Below are 20,176 nucleotides of genomic sequence, written 5' to 3'. Positions count from 1 at the left end.
TTTTACTTAATGCTTTATATCTGTGCAGGTGCAGACAAATGACTCTCGTAAATCATCTATAATCAAGGTTCCAGATGTGTTATTTTCTGGAGTCCTGTACATGCATTTATAATTGTGATATTCTGTTTCTGAAAAACAAAAATGAAATAAAATATTTCTTTTTGTATCCAGAAGATTTTCTTGAAACCCTATACTGTACATGAATTGTAAAATTGTTCAAGAGCTTGCATCGAATATCATAATGTCCATGAGGTCGACTGCTGACGGAGAAAACTTACAACACAGGGTCTCCAGATAGGCAGGTTGATGTAGACTATAGGCACGTGTTATGGTCGCAGTCATGATATCGGAAGGTATTATGCCATTTCCTTGTATGGTATGAACAGCGAACTTTCTAATTATGCTCATTAATGTTCCTTGTTGTTTCGTTGTCAGAATTATTTCCTGTTGTTTCGTTGTTGTTAGTGTTCCTTGTTGGTTCGTTGTCATAAGTGTTCCTTGTTGCTTCGTTGTCATTAGTGTTCCTTGTTGTTTCGTTGTCATTAGTGTTCCTTGTTGTTTCGTTGTCATTAGTGTTCCTTGTTGCTTCGTTGACATTAGTGTTCCTTGTTGTTTCGTTGTCATTAGTGTTCCTTGTTGCTTCGTTGTCATTACTGTTCCTCGTTGTTTCGTTGTCATTTATGTTCCTTGTTGCTTCGTTTTCATTAGTGTTCCTTGTTGTTTCGTTGTAATTAGTGTTACTTGTTGTTTCATTGTCATACGTGTTCCTCGTTGTATCGTTGTCATTAGTGTTCCTCGTTGTATCGTTGTCATTAGTGTTCCATGTTGCTTCGTCGACATTAGTGTTCCTCGTTGTATCGTTGTCATTAGTGTTCCTTGTTGTTTCGTTGTCATTAGTGTTCCTTGTTGTTTCGTTGTCATTTGTGTTCCTTGGTGTTTCGTTGACATTAGTATTCCTCGTTGTTTCGTTGTCATTACTATTACTTGTTGTTTCCTTGACATTAGTGTTATTTGTTGTTTCCTTGACATAAGTGTTCCTTGTTGTTTCCTTGCCATTTCCCCTGTTCCCATTTGGAGGACGTGACATGACTTTGGTTTGATATATATTTACATTGCAGCTGTCGTCGATTAAGCAGAAAACGCTTACCCTCCCGGAGCACCTGGTCCTAATTTCCTTGCACTTTTTTTTCAAATACCCTAATGTCCCAGATTTCTTTTGTCGCTTATTTAATTTTTTGTTGTCTGTCGGCGTATGATTGCTAACGATGTTGTCTGAGGCACCTGTCTCTTTTTGACTTATATGTTATATCTCTTCACAATTACTGTCAAAATCCCTGCAACTTTTGATGAAAAAGATTAAATTTGCTTCTTCCCACAAAGTGTCCTCCTAAAAGGTGACTTGTGTTTGCCTCAACAATTTCAGGGGTTTTCTTCCGTGTATTCAGCTTTGGATACCCTAAAGACACCATAATTGATCCGGTGCCCTCGTTGCAAAACATGGGAGCTGCGTATTATCTATTTTCGCTGGTGTTCCCCTGGCCTCCGGTCTTCATATGGCCTTGGCTGCTGTGTTTGGTTGTTGTGAGGACATTAACTGTAAGGTAAGAATACAATTGATTTCTTTATCTATTTTTTGACACATGTCGTGCATTACATGTGTTATTCTGTCTCTTTGTGATAGCTTACATTTTTTTTTAGCGTCTGTTGAATCAACCGTAAAACGGCGACGACGGAAAACCCTGAACAAACCACGACGAGGAAAAGCGCTGAACAAACTGCGACGAGGGAAAGTCCTGAACAAACGGCGACGAGGGAAAGCCCTGAACAAACAATGACAAGGGAAAACCCTGAACAAACGGTGACGAGAGAAAGTCTTGAGCAAACCATGACGAGGGAAAGCGCTGAACAAACCACGACGAGGGAAAGCACTGAACAAACCACGACGAGGGAAAGCCCTGAACAAACGGCGACGAGGGAAAGCGCTGAACAAATCACGACGAGGGAAAGCGCTGAACAAACTGCGACGAGTGAAAATCATGAACAAACCACAACGAGGGAAAACCCTGAACAAACTACGGCGAGGGAAAGCCCTGAACAAACGGCAACGAGGGAAAGCCCTGAACCAACGGCGACGAGGGAAAGCCCTGAACAAACAGCGACGAGGGAAAGTCTTGTACAAACTACGGCGAGGGAACGTATTGAACAAACGAAGACGAGGGAAAACCCTGAACAAACTACGGCGACAGAAAGCCCTGAACAAACCACGACGAGGGAAAGTCTTGAACACACTTCGGCGAGGAAAAGTCTTGAACACACGACGACGAGGGAAAACACTGAACAAACTACGACGAGGGAAAGTCCTGAACAAACTGTGACAAGGGAAAGCGCTGAACAAACCACGCCGAGGGAGAGCGCTTAACAAACCAAGACGAGGGAAAATCCTGAACAAACCACGACGAGGGAAAACCCTGAACAATCTACGGCGAGGGGAAGTCTTGAACAAACTATGGCGAGGGAAAGTCTTGAACAAACGTCAACGAGGTAAAACCTTGAACAAACTACGACGAGGGAAAGTCCTGAACAAACTATGACAAGGGAAAGCCCTGAGCAAACTTAGACGAGGAAAAACGCTGAAAAAACCAAGACGAGGGAAAGCCCTGAACAAACTCCGACGAGGTAAAGTCCTAGATAAACGCCGATGAGGTTCAGCCCTGAACAAACTCATTCAGAATGCAGAGAAGATGTTATGATCGTATAGCTTATCTTAATATGAAATCAGAAAGAAATAATGTAAAAATTTAGTTCGTTGATGCAGAAAGAAAATTGTAGATTGTAAAAATAGAAATAAAGCAAAAGTGAAAGGTGTGATAAAACCCTTTATTTCGCCATAATTTTACAGGCTTCTGATTGGAATAGGTAATTAATTCTTTAACTCTTATTTCATGTAAATCGTACCAGAATAACTTCCAGCTACAGGATTAAGGCAAAAACCTCGAGAACTGATAGTCCAGCAGCAGCGTCAACGGCCTTGGCACGAACATTTATCACTAGATATACGAGATATCCGACCCTATAGTTCAACCTCGATATAATGCCCACATTTCATTTTCCACCTCGTTTACCATCATCATATTTTAATGGCGCTTTTTGTTACTTTTTAAGAATTCCTTTTTACATTTCCCTCAATTTATCGGTAAACCCCCTTATAACGCCATACATTTCATTGGACAGATGGTGGCAGTATAATAGAGTTGTTGAATATCAGAATAGTCTTTGTACAAATGATGTCATCTTGAGCCTTCTGTGACCCGAATACGAATATCTTCTTTTCAGAAGATTGTCCTTGTTTCAAACACCCTTTTTATGAAATGACAATTTTCAGTGAATACTTTTTCTGTGCATTCTACATACGCTTGTTAGTAACACCCTAGTAAATCAAGACCATGCAGGAAATATTTTAGAAAACCTTGTAAATCAGAACGTTAAAGCGGTAATATAGATCAAAGCTTACATCTGGTGCAGTTTCTTAGCATGTGAACTTTTTAATATGATTTTAGATCATTTGCACAATTCTACATTGACGTTGTATACCCGTTTCCATGCGTTTACATACATCTGTGGAGTGATTGTGTTTAGCCGTGTTGTAAAACACGTGCAAGGGACCGCGAACATTGTTACAAGAATATAATTGACAAGTCGTGTAAGGGACAATTACGACAGAAACAGTCTATGATTTCTCACCATGAGGAAACAACTGTTACATATCATGTGGAGTAACTCTTGAACCGATCAATTCAGCAGGCTTGAGCTAAATGTATACTGTTATTTAAGAAATCGGTCGGTGAAGATTTGCTGTTAACTGTGAGGGTGTCTAGCTGTGTCATTCTTTTTAATTTCATGAACCCACAAAAAACTTCATAGAGGCAAAATAATCGTTTAATCAAGCACGTAATGTTCTATAAACGTTTCTTTTCGGAAACAAATGTTACTGTATTGTATTTGAAACATGTTGAGAAATCGTTATTAAAAACACATCAAAGGTGTCTTATCAGGACCGGCAAAACAACCTTAGACTCCTGAGGGCGTACGTTATGTAAACAGTTTGGGCCAAAGCTTGTAAATGCCCTACCGTTTTTTTGTAAATATTCTATGAACTAGAAGATCGCAAAATGGACACCGTAACATGCCTATCTATCTGCTCGGTACGACAATTTCCTCTACGTAATGACCGATCAGCATATGTCACAGATGATCTTATTACTAATGAAAATACAACATTTAGATTTGGCCGTTTCCCACATATTTGTCTGTGATATGTATATCTCTATACAATTTCTGCTACACGAAGAATGGAGACATGTTACATTACCGAGAGTATATCATACTTCCAGAGAGCAACTTAGGGAAACAAAACATAGTATCTCCCTGCGATACAGTGTTTATGATGCCGAAAAAGAAACAACTCCATCGTATTTATACTTTACTTTATATTTAATTTGAAATTTACCAGTACTACTCTAAATTTTGAATAAATTAATGGGTAATAACTACCCCCCCTTCTGTTTCAACAGTTGGTTAGAACAATTTGGAATTCCTACTTTTTGGCCCCAGCATCACAGATGAGCCTAGAAGGACGAAACAGCTGCATAATACAGTGTTATTTATTTTTGGCAATTACCAAATTTTACGTGTGTGTGTTACGTTGATCTTATAAACATAGATAATTCATCAAGTTACATTTATTTTGATTTAAAACATAACACGTTACATTTCTACCAAAGGACAAGTATTCGCTACACACCAAATGTGAGTCTCCGGAAGGTGCTACTTACTCCCGAATGATATGATTTTGTTTTATTCTCGTCTTGAGATATATTTATTTTAAACATCGTTTAGTTTAAAGATCAAGTTTTTTGAGTAAATGTTCTCCGTTGTACAACGTAACTGTTCAACGGTAAATATCAGTCCTTGTATCTTTCGTGTTATAACCAATCTTTTATTTATCTGTTGTGTTAAATGTTAATTGATATTATGATATTCTAGTTTTATATAATACACGTGGGCGTTTATTATTCACAGATATTGATCAAAACCTTTGATAACCAATATCTATGCAAAACCATAAACCTGTCTATTTTGTTAATCTTTTATTTGTGGTATTATATTACGGAATTTTGTTAGACCTAGTAAAATGTAATGGACGAGAACTTGTTGTGGCAGATGTAGTTTATGAACTTAAAATAAGACGATAAAGGTTTATTACACAAACACGTGTCACACTTTGGGTGGCGTCACGTGGTATTCGTCCATATATGGTCATTTAATCGGTACAGGTTATGTTTGACAAGGCTTGAATCACATATGTGGCCGGTTTATGTCACTTTCTTACCTTTAAATAAGAGTCTCAACAAGGCGACTCAAAGACAGCTTACCTTAACACCATGTAATGGGAAAATTTATAGCATGGATAACTACCCCACATGAAGCACTCAAAATGACAAGATTATGACTTGAAAGATGAAAAACTACATTTGTGTCGAACGAACCGTTATAAGAAAATTAATTTTCTTTACAATTCTGATTGAATCGATTTTGTGTGCTTTGTTCTCACAAAAGTACCTTAATCTAATATTTGTCTTGGCCATTTGTTCAATAGAACATACTCATTAAACCAGATCAAGTTATTCATCATATTTATGAATGTATATCACAGGAGAATCTGTGACATGTTTTCGGCACATAATCAGCTTATGATATGAAGGATGCTACTGACGATATTACTTATTACGGATTAGTGGACGTTAGTTATTTGATATAAACACACTGGTTATGACAGCTTGCCCCTGTTGTCAGAGCAGCCGACAAATCACATGTAATGACATCATGTTTGTAAACTCCTACCACATTCACCGTGTTTCTACGTAAAATATTAAGAAATAGGAAAAATCTTATTCAGATATGATGCATACTTTCATCACACGTGTTAATGTATTTTTACAATTGCAATAAATTCATGTGGTTGTTCTCTTATCCTGTGTTTGCACATGCGTGACGAGATTCCGGATGAAGCTATTCACGAGCTTGCGCAGCGAGCCATTACGAGCAGCCATAAATCTCTTACCAACAGGCTCCTCAACAGTAAATACTCTCAGTAATTGATGGTGCTCTTAAACCCTTTGGAAAAAAACAATCCTTGCACGAAGTCTGAAATGGCCATTTGACCCAAATGCTCCCTGAAGTGACCCGTAATTACTATAATTAACTTGATATTAATCAGTCTAACAAGATATTTAATTTACAAACCAAAAGTCTGACGAAATCAACCGAACAATTGGACAGCAACAACCTGCCAATCTTTTTTGCGAGGGCGGAACCGGAAGCAATAATCACGTGACACCCGTTCCGGTCGGACGCCAAGGTGTTCAGATCGATCTCCTGATAGACATTTTAATAGATCTATTGCGTATGCTATCAACAAATACGGATTTATATCAAAATAATCAGCACAACAAAAGCTGTTGAACTGTGGACCAACACAGAATACAGGGTTTTTAATCAACACTGTGTCCGAGGCTTTAAGTTTTGTTGATAAATTAATGTCGAATTACATTTTTCAATCCCAATTTCATCATCTTACTTTCTTCTGTAAAAAGCATACGCACCTTAACATCGTTTACTTACGTGTAGTATATATATGTAGGATAAAAGGTTCAATGCAAATTCAATTTTATTGTTTTTATGTGAAATGAGGAACATAATGTTAATATTTAAAATTAAAACGTGTCCAGTACAGGGCCATTATTATGAATTTGGAATGAACCTTACTGAAATGACGAGGAAGACTCCTCTTTCAGTGTCGTATATGGCGTCTAACAATAAACCTAGTATCGTCGCTGTATGCTTAACATCAGATTATGTACTTTTGTTCACATTTTATTGCAGCTAATTATCAGGTGGGTTGTCTCCCCTGTCCCACCTCTCCACTGACGTCGCGAGTTGTCTGGCTAGTCAGTACGTCACCTGCCATTATAAATAGGGGAGTAGCCTGACGGGGCTGGAGCCGCTTGTACACGACAAAATCAGCCAGTCAGCAAGTCATCATTTCCCAGTGTTCTCTCATTAACTTTCAAATCCATTCAAAGACTTAAATGTCAAAAATGTGAGTCTAGACCTTTTTGAATTTTACACGCTTTAAATTAGAGTGCAATGGTGTAATTACTTCTATTAGGTCCTGGATTTAGTGGTTAGAATCAGTCTAGCAGCATTTGATGATCACTAGTTCGAAACCGTTTGGAAACAACAAAAGGGTATATTTGCCCTATTTGCAATCGTTTTAACACTATTCTCGAAAATATGTCTCAGCATCCAGTTTACTATTCCAACTATATTGCATTTTCCAGGACATGAAATTCAAAATGTATTTTTGATGTTTGGTAAAATTTGCATTGATTAAACAATTTCGTTTGATTATGAAATATGACGTTTTTATGACTGTTATCAGATATATCTTGAAGGATATTCTTGATATCCTAATGAATTTACCTCTCCATTAAAATATATAGCAATTACAAATAACACGAGGGAAATATCTTGTATTTTTTGTATTAGGTATTTGGTTTGGTTCGTTTGGAGCTTTGCATCTTTGCAACATTTTATGTGAAGTAACGGCAACGTCCACCGATGATTTGGGCAATCAAAGACTACATGAAAGTGTCTTCGCAATGAAATATCAAAACCTGCACATGGTAGAATGGCGTGACAGCTAGTCCCATGAGAAAGATATAAAAAATAAAATTTTGTAAGGAATTCAATAATTCAATTTTGGTCTCAGAATGCCCTCCAGGGTGAGGACACATAATCTGCAGGGATCCAACATTACTGATGATATTGGTTCAAGTTGTAGGGAAAAGCACTGTTAGACCCCCTATCAAGACAGCTCGACGCATAAGGGGGTCTTACACAGCACTGAATTTTCTCTAAAGCTGCAGTATCAGTCAATATTTCATTATTAATACTTGGTTAAGTCAGAAAGCTTAATGTATAAGGGTGTCTACCATAGAACTCTGTTTTTCTCAAAAAGCTGCAGTATTAGTTAATATTAAATTATCTATATTTGGTTAGGTTTGCTATGTTTAAAAGCCGCCCGGATAACAGTGATGATAACTAATATAGGTTTTGTTTGACATGTACTTTACCGTATTGACCTGAAATGGTATGAACTTAATTCAGCAGTACAACCGAGGATCTAGTTACATATTAATTTGCTATACAATCACGAACTCAAGCGTGTTTGTGCAAGTTTGATTAATTTGGCCTTCGTCGATAGTTGAACACTAGAAACCAATCAAATGTTTAATTGTGAATTATTTACTTAAATGTCTACAAATATAGCATTTAAAATGCGTTTAATGGCTATAACTGAGTGCTCTGGAACTCCTGTCTCTCGGGAAATGTTTGGAATTAACAAAATATGTACATCTAAGCCATTTAAATGCCTAGTTCTCCCCTTGAACTGGGAATCACGATTGACATGTAACTATCACTGATATAGGTAATAATAGATTTGGTCGTGAGGGGTGGTGCTCTACCGCAGCCCAGAGGAGACACCCCCCTTGCTTGCAGCATCATGTCGTTATATCTCGTACTTTCATGCTTGTATATTGTATACGGAGGCATACGGCACTCATATTCAGATCGTATAATGGCGAACAAATTCGGGTAAATGTGTCTTCCTTTCCACATCACTTTCACTTCACTTTGATCGTATTGTCATCAGATGTTAGCTTATTTTATAACAATTAGATCCTATAGGGCGATGTTTTGGCTGAAGTGTCATATTTAATGACCAAACAATCGACCGATCAATTGATCGATACATTATTGATTGATATCAATCTGTCATACTGTCTCATTGTAACATATGCATGCTGTGTATTAAACGTCCAAAGAGGATATAGAAGCGTGATTTTTCCAGCCGTGTTACCTTCATCCTATTGCAGTTTAGAAGCGAAGTTTTTGACAGCTATAAACTTGTGTTCCCTTTCCCCTGTATCCAGTGGGGGAGAGATCGTTAGTGAGCGTTATCAGTGGTGGATCGAGGATGCTTCCTCTGATGATACGTCTAGAAATATAACTGTGTAGGTTCATTAGATAAATTACTGTTCAATATAAGCTTGTTGTTATTACTGTTACAGCTTTAACGGGACATATGTTCCCAATTTAACAAGATTTTCGAAAAGATAAATATGAATTTAAGTCGACGCTTAATTTTGTTTTTAAATTTTGCACACATTCCCTTTCTCCTGGTTATGCCCACCTGCTAAAAATGACATGCTGCATCCAAATGCATGATCTTAAGCATGACTTTTGGTGAGCCTTGTAATAAAGGATTTGGAAGTCTCAACTATCTATGTAGTGATGTAAAAAAAAAACCATTCAAACTACAATAGTGTAAAACAGCAATAATAAATAACAGAATATAAAAAATAAAATAAAATATAAAACGTTTAAAATAATGTTAACGTTAATTAAATACAATAGAATGTTTGACATTTGACGTTAATGTCCCAAATAGTTTGACATTTAAAGTAAGCTAAAAACAACACTAGACTGTTATGAGCTCACGTAAAATACAACAAACACCAGAATATCATAAGTTCACGTAAAAAACAACAAACACCAGAATATAATCAGTTAACGCAAAATACAACAGAAACCAAAACAGCATAGTTAACGCCAAATACAACAAACACCAAAATATCATAAGTTCACGTAAAATACAACAAAAACTAAAATGTCATAAGTTAACGTAAAATACAACAAACACCATAATAATATAAGTTCACGTAAAATACAACATACACCATAATATTATAAGTTCACGTAAAATAAACGTGGTTTTACGATAAACATTGTACATTTCATGCAACTTTGCATCAAAATCACCAAAAGTGATCGTATTATGTTTGGGGTCTGAACAGTTTTGGTTTTAGTCTATTGACTTAACGTAGTTGTTTTTTCACAGAATCAATGGTTTCTTTCTATTTCAAGACACAAGTTTTAACTTAAATCGGGAACAAACTTTCTTTTAAACATAATCACACCATTCCGTGAAATACTTGGTATAGATCACAACTTCAATGTTAATTCATAATACCATTCTTGCCTTTGACTCGCCGCAATGATATGCCGTTAGCGAAACAATTTTTCGTTCCTTTTAATCATCCATACCTTGCGCGGTCTGAAAGGTGAAGTTTTCTGACACGCGTATCATGATCTTGCATGTTATCCAAAGTTCAAGCTGATTACAACCAGAAAATACCCCAGAGCCATGGCTACAGATACATGTACCCAATTGACTCCAAGCTAAGTTCAAATTTACGATTACATAGTACCGAAACTTACACGAAAAATCCGTGTTTTTCTACAAAAAACTGATCTCCTAGATCTGGTATGTGAGTTCATTCAATCTTTAACAAAAACATACCAGATACATAAAATGAAATATAAAAACTGTGAAACCATGATATATCAAAAACACGAATTCATGTTCAATGAGAATAACATGTACCCAACTGACCCCGACATATTTCCAAAAAGAGCAAGATAAATACATCGAAATGAACAAGCGCCCCTCCCCCTGCTAAGTGTTCCCGTCAACAAGACAGATTAGTGACTACAAATTGTTGAGACTACCCCGTCATTTACTGCAGGGAAACGACCAACTGTTCAGTTCGATACAGCTAAGCTTAACCCTACCGCAACCAAAATGCCAAGGAAAACATTCAATTTGTGACAATTACTGTGTCTATAGGCAATAGAAGGGCAGGGATTAGATGGTTAGGGACTACTTGGGTATGATTTAATGTTTGCGAGTCAGGGGTGCCCGCCTCGGGTGTTGGGTGCATTGTACGGGTGGACGGGTACAGCGACTCCTACATCTGGGGCCTATCGTTAACACTCTGATTTGTATTCATACTGAAGACTCTTTTCCTATTATTTTATATTTCTCGAGAAATTCAAACCACATGTGTGTTAAGATTAAAAATCTGAACCTAAAACAAGCAAGGAAGACTAACAAAATACACAGGAATAAAAAAACAAACAGAATATATTTGTAACATTAATCATAGAATACCGGTAGTCATACAGTAGTTCTGTCTAAGTCATCTATCTCGTGTTGGAACTACACGGCGTGTCCATATAAATAACGCTAAGTGGGTCGTCCTAGTCAGGTAGACGATCTCTCTAGATGACGCTTTAATATGACAAAAACTGTAATGACAAAACAGATGAAAGAAAAAATACTGAATCCGTGTGGGATGTGTTTCTATTACAAAAAAGGTATTTGTATACTAATTGATAAGAAATATTGTAAATGGGTAAACTGTCTCAATTCATTGTGATGTTTCGATACGATGACACAACGGTACATGTCTGTTTGAAGAAAAACACTAACTCAATAACGGCGACGATGACAGGCAACGATTGTACTTCCAAATGAATGGTATCAAAGACGTTTGTGTAGCTTTCAGAGGAAAGCAAACACTTAAAATGGACATAGCTTTGTTATTTGTAAATTGAACAAACGATCGAGAAATTGAACAGAAAAACAAAAAAGTGCTTTGTTATCCGAAATTGAAAAACATCTTTGCGAGATTTTGGCATTCCTTGCGACGTTTGTGTTAAAAATAAAAGTATCTGGACTTCCTTCGCTATACTCGTCTTTTGTCCAACCCGAACACAGAAATTGGAACTCTGGATTTTTGGAAAACTTTAAAAACATCACCACGCTGTGAATCCTGTAACCCAAACTGCCACTTTAGGCAGTCTTCGAGCAACAGTCAATAAAGCAAAACTTACCCATAGCCCTCTTTATTGAAAGTTCACCATTGTATTCATATTAAAAATAACACTTTCCCCAATTAATTTAGTCTTAACCTCAGCAACCCTCCAAAAGATATGCATTATTTGGGTTGGTGGTGTTAACAAAAAGTCATTTGCACGCGTTTGCAGATTTTATTCCGAACGATTTTGTTTAATATTTGAATAAACAAATGAAAATGTAAACATTTAATGAAAAATGAATGGTGCTGATGTTTTGTTTGCTTCAGATAGAACAATCCATGACAAGGTGAAGTACAACATTTCTCAAAGCTGTAATCAAATAATACTCTTGAATCTAAAGGCAAGTGTTGTTTCAAACTGTACTATGGGAGTTCATTGGCAAAGTGGATTTTTAAACAATGTGCGGTGTCATGGTATGATCCATTTCCCCGGTTACAGAATCTTATTGCGAACGAGCTCGAGCTCCTTGCGTTACGATGTGATGCTTGTGAGTTTCAATATGTGTAGGTGTGGTATACTGGACCATAGCTAGCAGAAATAAATATGATACTATATAGTGCAAAAAAATAATATAAAAGTAATGTTTGATTTCGCCAAAAGAATGATTAAAAATGAAAATTTCGTCGCTTTGTGGCTGGACAGTAGTGGGTTTCTTTAATAATAATGCAAGATAATAAAGCATAATAACATATTATTTAGTTAAGTACATATTATTGTAATCAACATTTTTACCTTACCTTTTTAATGAAAATCAGACCTTTTTATTAGGCACAAATAGAAGTTTCATATTTTGTCTCATTTTCTACAAAACTCTTGATTGATCAAAACAGAAAGTACTTTTCATGATCACCTAGCCCTAGATTGTATTTCTGAAATAAATAAATATCTAACAAGATAAACTGATGCATTAAAGTAGCCTTTCGTGAATACAATTTCGGAGAACAAACCACTCTCTGTTCTTCTGTTCAATTTATCGATGATTTGATTTGTTATATTTTACTAGTACCGGTAACAAAGCCAATCGCGCTAGCACAATGCAGATGGAAAGCTTTCGAGGAAGGGCACATAAATGGGACGGGAGTGGTGTCATCGTGAATGGATACACGGAATGAGAGATGCAAATGTTATTGGAAATGTTTAGTGTAAGGTCGATCCATTTATTAAGATCGTACTATCTTTTCAATATAAATATTTCCGACCTTTACCTTCTTTTTTAATTCTACATCTTGTTTGTAATGTTTACTTCAAAATGCAGTTCAGTGGTTTGATCAAGTTTTCACGTAAAAACGTTATACATACGATCTTTTATTTGAATCGTCTTTAGACCAATGAGGATAAATAATTTTAAGAAAAATTCCATGGCAGATTTAAAAATTGGGCATTATTTTGGTTCTAGGTTATTGAATATATGATGTTTTAATGAACTTTGTCATCTGGTTTAGTTGTAAAAAGGAACTCGGGTATCAAAGCCACAGTCATGCATATTTTAAAAGGACATTCAGTTTCCAATGTACTTAATGAATTCTATTTTATAAAAGAGTGTGCATATATTTAAATATTTTTTCTTTATATCTCAAAACCTTTGTGTCCAGAATTATTTATTATGAACTTTTAAAATGAAGACATGTTAACCGGAAGCAGGTTTTTCTCCAAATATCTTCGTTCACATTTTTATTTCTGTATTTATTTCTGTCACAGACTTGTTTATTGGAATAATCAATTAATATTTATCGAAAACGTACAAAATGGATATACAAATTCCGCATCAAAAGTAACTCTACTCGATGAAAACCCTGAAGCGAAATTTAGCAATAATAGGTCATGCGTTCCTCATTTGATTCCATACGGTAAAATCGCTAACTCATGTTAACAAAAACATGCTCGCGTCAGCGCATGCCCATACCTGGTATACCATGATAAAATATTTATATAATAATTATATAATTGTATTACACAAATAACAAAAATAATGATTTTTTAATACATACATATGCTAAGCGTTTCGAATACCTTTGCATGTTTTCTGACACAAGAGTTTTCTCTGTCCGGACATAACGGATGCGCAGGACGAAAGATCTAGATAATATACTTGCGGTTTAGGTAGGTATGATGCTATCTATTGATCTTACTATCAGTAAGATCTATCCTTCAATAATGCTAAACACAGACCGCCACCTTGATTCACACTCTTAACTTACTATAAAACAGGCCATCGTTAGCTAAACTTACAGATCTTATCTTTATTTTAATTGATTAAAACCGACTATTGGGTTTAGTTCGCCCCATACAAACACTGTCGGCAGGAGACGGGTGGGTCTGAAAACCACTAGAAACCAATACTATCTATTTTTAATAGTCAGGCGACGGAAATTTTAAGATAAAGAAAACCCCCTAATTGATAGTTTGTCTATCTTGGTTTCTCTCCCCAGTTGTAAGCTTATACTTCTAGAAGCGACATGAATACTTTAAATTGTTTTCTAGACCATAACTCATTTAATCTGTCAACATCTGATACCGTGTCTTCACAGGTTCGCTCAGCTATCAACACATGAAGAAGATTAAATTTCTATCATTGCATAATGTACCTATCACTAGGTTTTTAAGGTAAATTACATTTTTTTTTAAATTTTAAATACTTAACCCGAAGAATCCATCCGAGATCGTTTCGATTTAGCCCTGTATCGTATTGAACGCAAGGGTGGCAATCATGAAAGTTATTAGGTGCCACAAATAGTTCGTTTCTATGACGTCAATTATCAATAAATGCAAAGTAATGCGAGAATCACGTGATAAAAAGAAGTAGCTGTTATGCCCCTTAAATCTGCCCTTTTATACGTAGAGGAGCCAATTAAGGCCATCTAATTGTCATCCTCACATTTAACCAGTGATGGACTTCAGAGACCCCTGTCTTATCATATTACTCTAATTGTTTCATAGATATTTTTAAAAACAGAATTCTACGGCTCCCGAAAATGTTAAAAGTGCACCATTGCAAGTGATAAGGCAAGATCGACAAGACGGAACGGTGACGTAACTTGATCCGGGTCCTAATGAAGATGACTTGTCATTTTCCATGAGTAAAAACAAATTTGCTGTTGTTAAGAATGTCAAGTACAGTTAAATATAACTCTAATTGATAACTTAACGCTGGGAAAATTGAAATTATTTCAATAATTGAATGCATTACACCTAACAGTTGGACAAGAGTGGCGGTGTAATGTTTTCTTGGCAGGCAATGCCGTATATTGTCTATTTAAATCCCAGGGAAATTTAAGATTTTATTAATTTTTGTAGACAAACGGTGCTAATTTTATTAGAAGTATTAATTACGCAAGCAGAATGTCAAAATTTATAATTATGAAATCATTTGTGTCGATCTAATCATTTCTCTCTTTATCTGATACTATATAGCCCATTACACCTGGTTGTAAACATGACTCCGACCGCTAGTACTAGTGACGCACTTGGAGGACTGAGTTACCCCCCTTTGTTGGATGTTGTCATAGCAACATCGCAACAAGTGGAACTCGTTTTTTTTAATTAATTGTGAAGTAAATTGCATGTTAATGAGCAATAGTAATGTACGATTACATTGTTTTTTCAAAATTTCTGTATCATTAAAAAGAATGTGACGCCATTTGTTCAGATCTAGCTAGAAGAATCAAACACAACCGTGCATTCTACCTATTTGCGCTGTATGAGCTTATTGTGTTGATGGGTCGTTAGGACTACCAGATGAACCTTATTGTCCTTATGAACTTATTATTAAATCCGTTCCTTCTTTTCAAAATTTTATCTCAATTTTAGGAATTTCTTAATTCCATTCTATTCACTTAGATGCTATTCATTTTAAAATCCAGACTTACTAGTACGCTACTTCGTTTTTAGGTTCAGTAATTAAGAAAATAATTAAAAATGCCATCCAGGCAAGCTCTCGTCTGTATATTTACAAATTAAAATTCTAAAATGCTGTTCGCAATTCGTTTTGTTGCAATTTCATTGGTGATATGTTAAAAATGTTCTAAAAGTGTTAAAGATGCTTTGTATCGCTAATATGTTACATTGTAAGATTGATTGAAATTCAAAACCATGCCGTTACTAACCAAAATATTTTTTCATTGAATTGTCTTCTATTTCGGGAATTTCCGAAGAAAATCTTCAAAAGTGAAGCTACCGAAATGTCTTCACGTGAATATCCCAGAATAAGATTTTAACCCTTACCTACAAAAATCAGGCTAGATGTAAGGTTAGGCCTGCTGTATCCCAAAGCAAGTTTTCGTAAGAGGCAACCAGTGTGGGCCACCCTGGAGAATACACGGACTGACGTGTGCCACCGTGGTGAATACGTTGTGGGATGTTAAGGCAGGAAGTGGCGTCTTTCTACCGTGTTTTCTGGGAACATCTTCTGGGGACATTGAAGTAACATAAACTAACTTACTGCCAGCATTAAAATACTCTGGATATGTATTTCTTTCTCTCTCTCTCTCACTCCTCTACTCTTTGTTTTCGGCAGTGTCATCCTGTTCTCCCTTGGATGTTGCTAGGCCGTAAAACCCCAAACAACAATCCTTTCTTAAATGAAACAACATCGTTTTGCAGTAGCATTGAGCTAAGGTCGATATAAAGGTCGGAAGGTGTACTTACCATTGTGAGTTTGGAACGATCTCTTCAGTTAGGCGGAGTACAGTTGTATCAGACTGGTGTGCTTTATTGATAGCTATTTTATTTGCCCTGATCAAGGTAATGAAGCTATTTGTTCCCCAGCGATCCGTCAGCGCCTCCTGACGGCCGGGTAATGCTCCACAATGGACTAGGGCGGTGGGTAATAAGGAGCCCCGCTAAACGGTAGGCAATCCATCACAGTATAGAACCCATTACAAACCTCTTTTAAGTAACGCGTTAAAACGGATGTAACATTTTAACGCGGTCTTGTATCTTCATTTCACGAGACAGTGTTAATATATTATAGCCGATTTTATACCCCATCGAATCAAAACTGAGTCAGACAATGCTTGATAGATTCGTACGAGACACGATCCAAAGAAATTAACTCGGAATGAAACAAAATCGAAAAAAAAATCCCTAATTTATTTTCCATCTTTTCTTAAATTACTAGTAATCGTTGTGGTGTTTTTGTCTCGATAAACGTCAGTCAGTCAATACAGAGATCAATCTACCTGTCTTACGAGCGTGTGGTATTCGGTGGTTCGTGGTACATGCATCCCAACAGCCTCCTTTCCAGTACTGTTTTGACTCATGTAGGTGTTAAATGTATATGGACAACAAACGGCCCAACCGAGTAAGACCTCTGATTGTATTTGATAAAGACCACCATTGAATATGTGAAAGAAATGCCGCCCGGAGCATAAAAATTGACTTTTCCCTGAGTGTATATCAGAGATACCAAGACAGTATCAGAGATACCAAGACAGACCACCCTGGGAGTACTATATATAAGACAGACCTACACTGAGTATATATAAGATAGACCATCCCTGAGTGTATATAAGATAGACCATCCCTGACTGAATATATATAGGATAGACCTCCACTGAGTGTATATAAGATAGACCATCCCTGAGTGTATATAAGATAGACCCCCACTGTCTTTATATAAGATAGACCTCCACTGAGTGTATATAAGAAAGACCATCCCTAAGTGTATTTAAGATAGACCATCCCTGAGTGTATATAAGATAGACCACGACTGAGTGTATATAAGATAGAACATCCCTGAGTGTATATAAGAAAGTCCATCCCTGAATGTATATAAGATAGACCATCCGTGACTGAATGTATATAAGATAGACCATCCGTGACGGAGTGTATATAAGATAGACCAATATATAAGATAGACCATCCCTGAGTATATATAAGATAGACCACAACTGAGTGTATATAGGATAGATCATCCCTGAGTGCATATAAGATAGACCATCCCTGAGTATATATAAGATAGACCACAACTGAGTGTATATAAGATAGAGCATCCCTGAGTGTATATAAGATAGACCATCCCTGAGTGTATATAAGAAAGACCATCCCTGAATGTATATAAGATAGACCATCCCTGAGTGTATATAAGATAGACCATACCTGAGTGTATATAAGATAGACCATACCTGAGTGTATATAAGATAGACCGCCACTGAGTGTATATAAGATAGACCTCCACTGAGTGTATATAATATAGACCATCCTGAGTGTTTGTAAGATAGACCATCCCTGAGTGTATATAGGATAGATCATCCCTGAGTGCATATAAGATAGACCATCCCTGAGGGTATATAAGATAGACCACCACTGAGTGTATATAAGATAGACCATCCCTGAGTATATATAAGATAGACCACAACTGAGTGTATATAGGAGAGATCATCCCTGAGTGCATATAAGATAGACCATCCCTGAGTGTATATAATATAGACCATCCGTGACTGAGTGTATATAAGATAGACCACCACTGAGTGTATATAAGATAGACCTCCACTGAGTGTATATAAGATAGACCACCCTGAGTGTGTTTAAGATAGACAATCCCTGAGTGTATATAAGATAGACCATCCCTGAGTATATATAAGATAGACCACAACTGAGTGTATATAGGATAGATCATCCCTGAGTGCATATAAGATAGACCATCCCTGAGTATATATAGGATAGACCACCACTGAGTATATATAATATAGACCATCCTGAGTGTATTTAAGATAGACCATCCCTGAGTGTATATAAGATAGACACTCCGTGACTGAGTGTATATAAGATAGACCAGCACTGAGTGTATATAAGATAGACCTCCACTGAGTGTATATAAGATAGACCACCCTGAGTGTATTTAAGATAGACCATCCCTGAGTGTATATAAGATAGACCACCCGTGACTGAGTGTATATAAGATAGACCACCACTGAGTGTATATGAGATAGACCTCCACTGAGTGTATATAAGATAGACCATCCGTGACTGAGTGTATATAAGATAGACCATCCCTGAGTGTATATAAGATAGACCATCCCTGAGTGTATATAGGATAGATCATCCCTGAGTGCATATAAGATAGACCACCACTGAGTGTATATAATATAGACCATCCTGAGTGTTTGTAAGATAGACCATCCCTGAGTGTATATAAGATAGACAATCCGTGACTGAGTGTGTATAAGATAGACCACCACTGAATGTATATAAGATAGACCTCCACTCAGTGTATATAAGATAGACCACCCTGAGTGTATTTAAGATAGACCATCCCTGAGTGTATATAGGATAGATCATCCCTGAGTGCATATAAGATAGACCACCACTGAGTGTATATAATATAGACCATCCTGAGTGTTTGTAAGATAGACCATCCCTGAGTGTATATAAGATAGCCCATCCGTGACTGAGTGTATATAAGATAGACCACCACTGAGTGTATATAAGACAGACCAGCCCTGAGTGTACATAAGATAGACCAGCCCTGAGTGTATATAAGATAGACCATCCCTGAGCGTTTATAAGATAGACCACCACTGAGTGTATATAAGACAGACCAGCCCTGAGTGTACATAAGATAGACCAGCCCTGAGTGTATATAAGATAGACCATCCCTGAGTGTAGATAAGATAGACCATCCCTGAGTGTATATAAGATAGACCATCCCTGAGTGTTTATAAGATAGACCACCACTGAGTGTATATAAGACAGACCAGCCCTGAGTGTATATAAGATAGACCAGCCCTAAGTGTATATAAGATAGACCATCCCTGAGTGCATTTAAGATATACCATCCCTGAGTGTATATAAGATAAACCACCACTGAGTGTATATAAGACAGACCACCACTGTGTGTATATAAGATAGACCATCCCTGAGTGTATATAAGATAGACCACCACTGAGTGTATATAAGATAGACCACCACTGAGTGTATATAAGATAGACCACCATGAGTGTATTTAAGATAGACCATCCCTGAGTGTATATAAGATAGACCACCCGTGACTGAGTGTATATAAGATAGACCACCCTGAGTGTATTTAAGATAGACCATCCTTGAGTGTATATAAGATAGACCATCCGTGACTGAGTGTTTATAAGATAGACCATCCCTGAGTGTATATAAGATAGACCATCCCTGAGTGTATATAGGATAGATCATCCCTGAGTGCATATAAGATAGACCACCACTGAGTGTATATAATATAGACCATCCTGAGTGTTTGTAAGATAGACCATCCCTGAGTGTATATAAGATAGACAATCCGTGACTGAGTGTATATAAGATAGACCATCCCTGAGTGTATATAAGATAGACCTCCACTGAGTGTATATAAGATAGACCA

At 36.7% G+C, this 20,176-nt stretch overlaps 1 protein-coding gene across 1 annotated transcript; it reads right to left on the bottom strand.

Moving 5' to 3' along the window:
- Positions 1 to 394: 394 nt before the first annotated feature.
- Positions 395 to 1,087, bottom strand: LOC110454465 (putative uncharacterized protein DDB_G0286901). The gene has a single exon (XM_021503969.1). It carries the CDS (start codon positions 1,085 to 1,087, stop codon positions 395 to 397), a length of 693 nt encoding a protein of 230 aa, XP_021359644.1.
- Positions 1,088 to 20,176: the final 19,089 nt, after the last annotated feature.

The sequence above is a fragment of the Mizuhopecten yessoensis genome, unplaced genomic scaffold (assembly GCF_002113885.1).
Source record: "Mizuhopecten yessoensis strain PY_sf001 unplaced genomic scaffold, ASM211388v2 scaffold7887, whole genome shotgun sequence".
Classification (NCBI taxonomy): domain Eukaryota; kingdom Metazoa; phylum Mollusca; class Bivalvia; order Pectinida; family Pectinidae; genus Mizuhopecten; species Mizuhopecten yessoensis.
Note: the sequence above shows the minus strand (reverse complement) of the source record. Positions and strands in the feature narration are given on the sequence as shown.

Bases quoted from the DNA above. Each gene is read 5' to 3' on its own strand.
- LOC110454465 (XM_021503969.1), bottom strand. From the start codon at position 1,087: ATGTCACGTCCTCCAAATGGGAACAGGGGAAATGGCAAGGAAACAACA.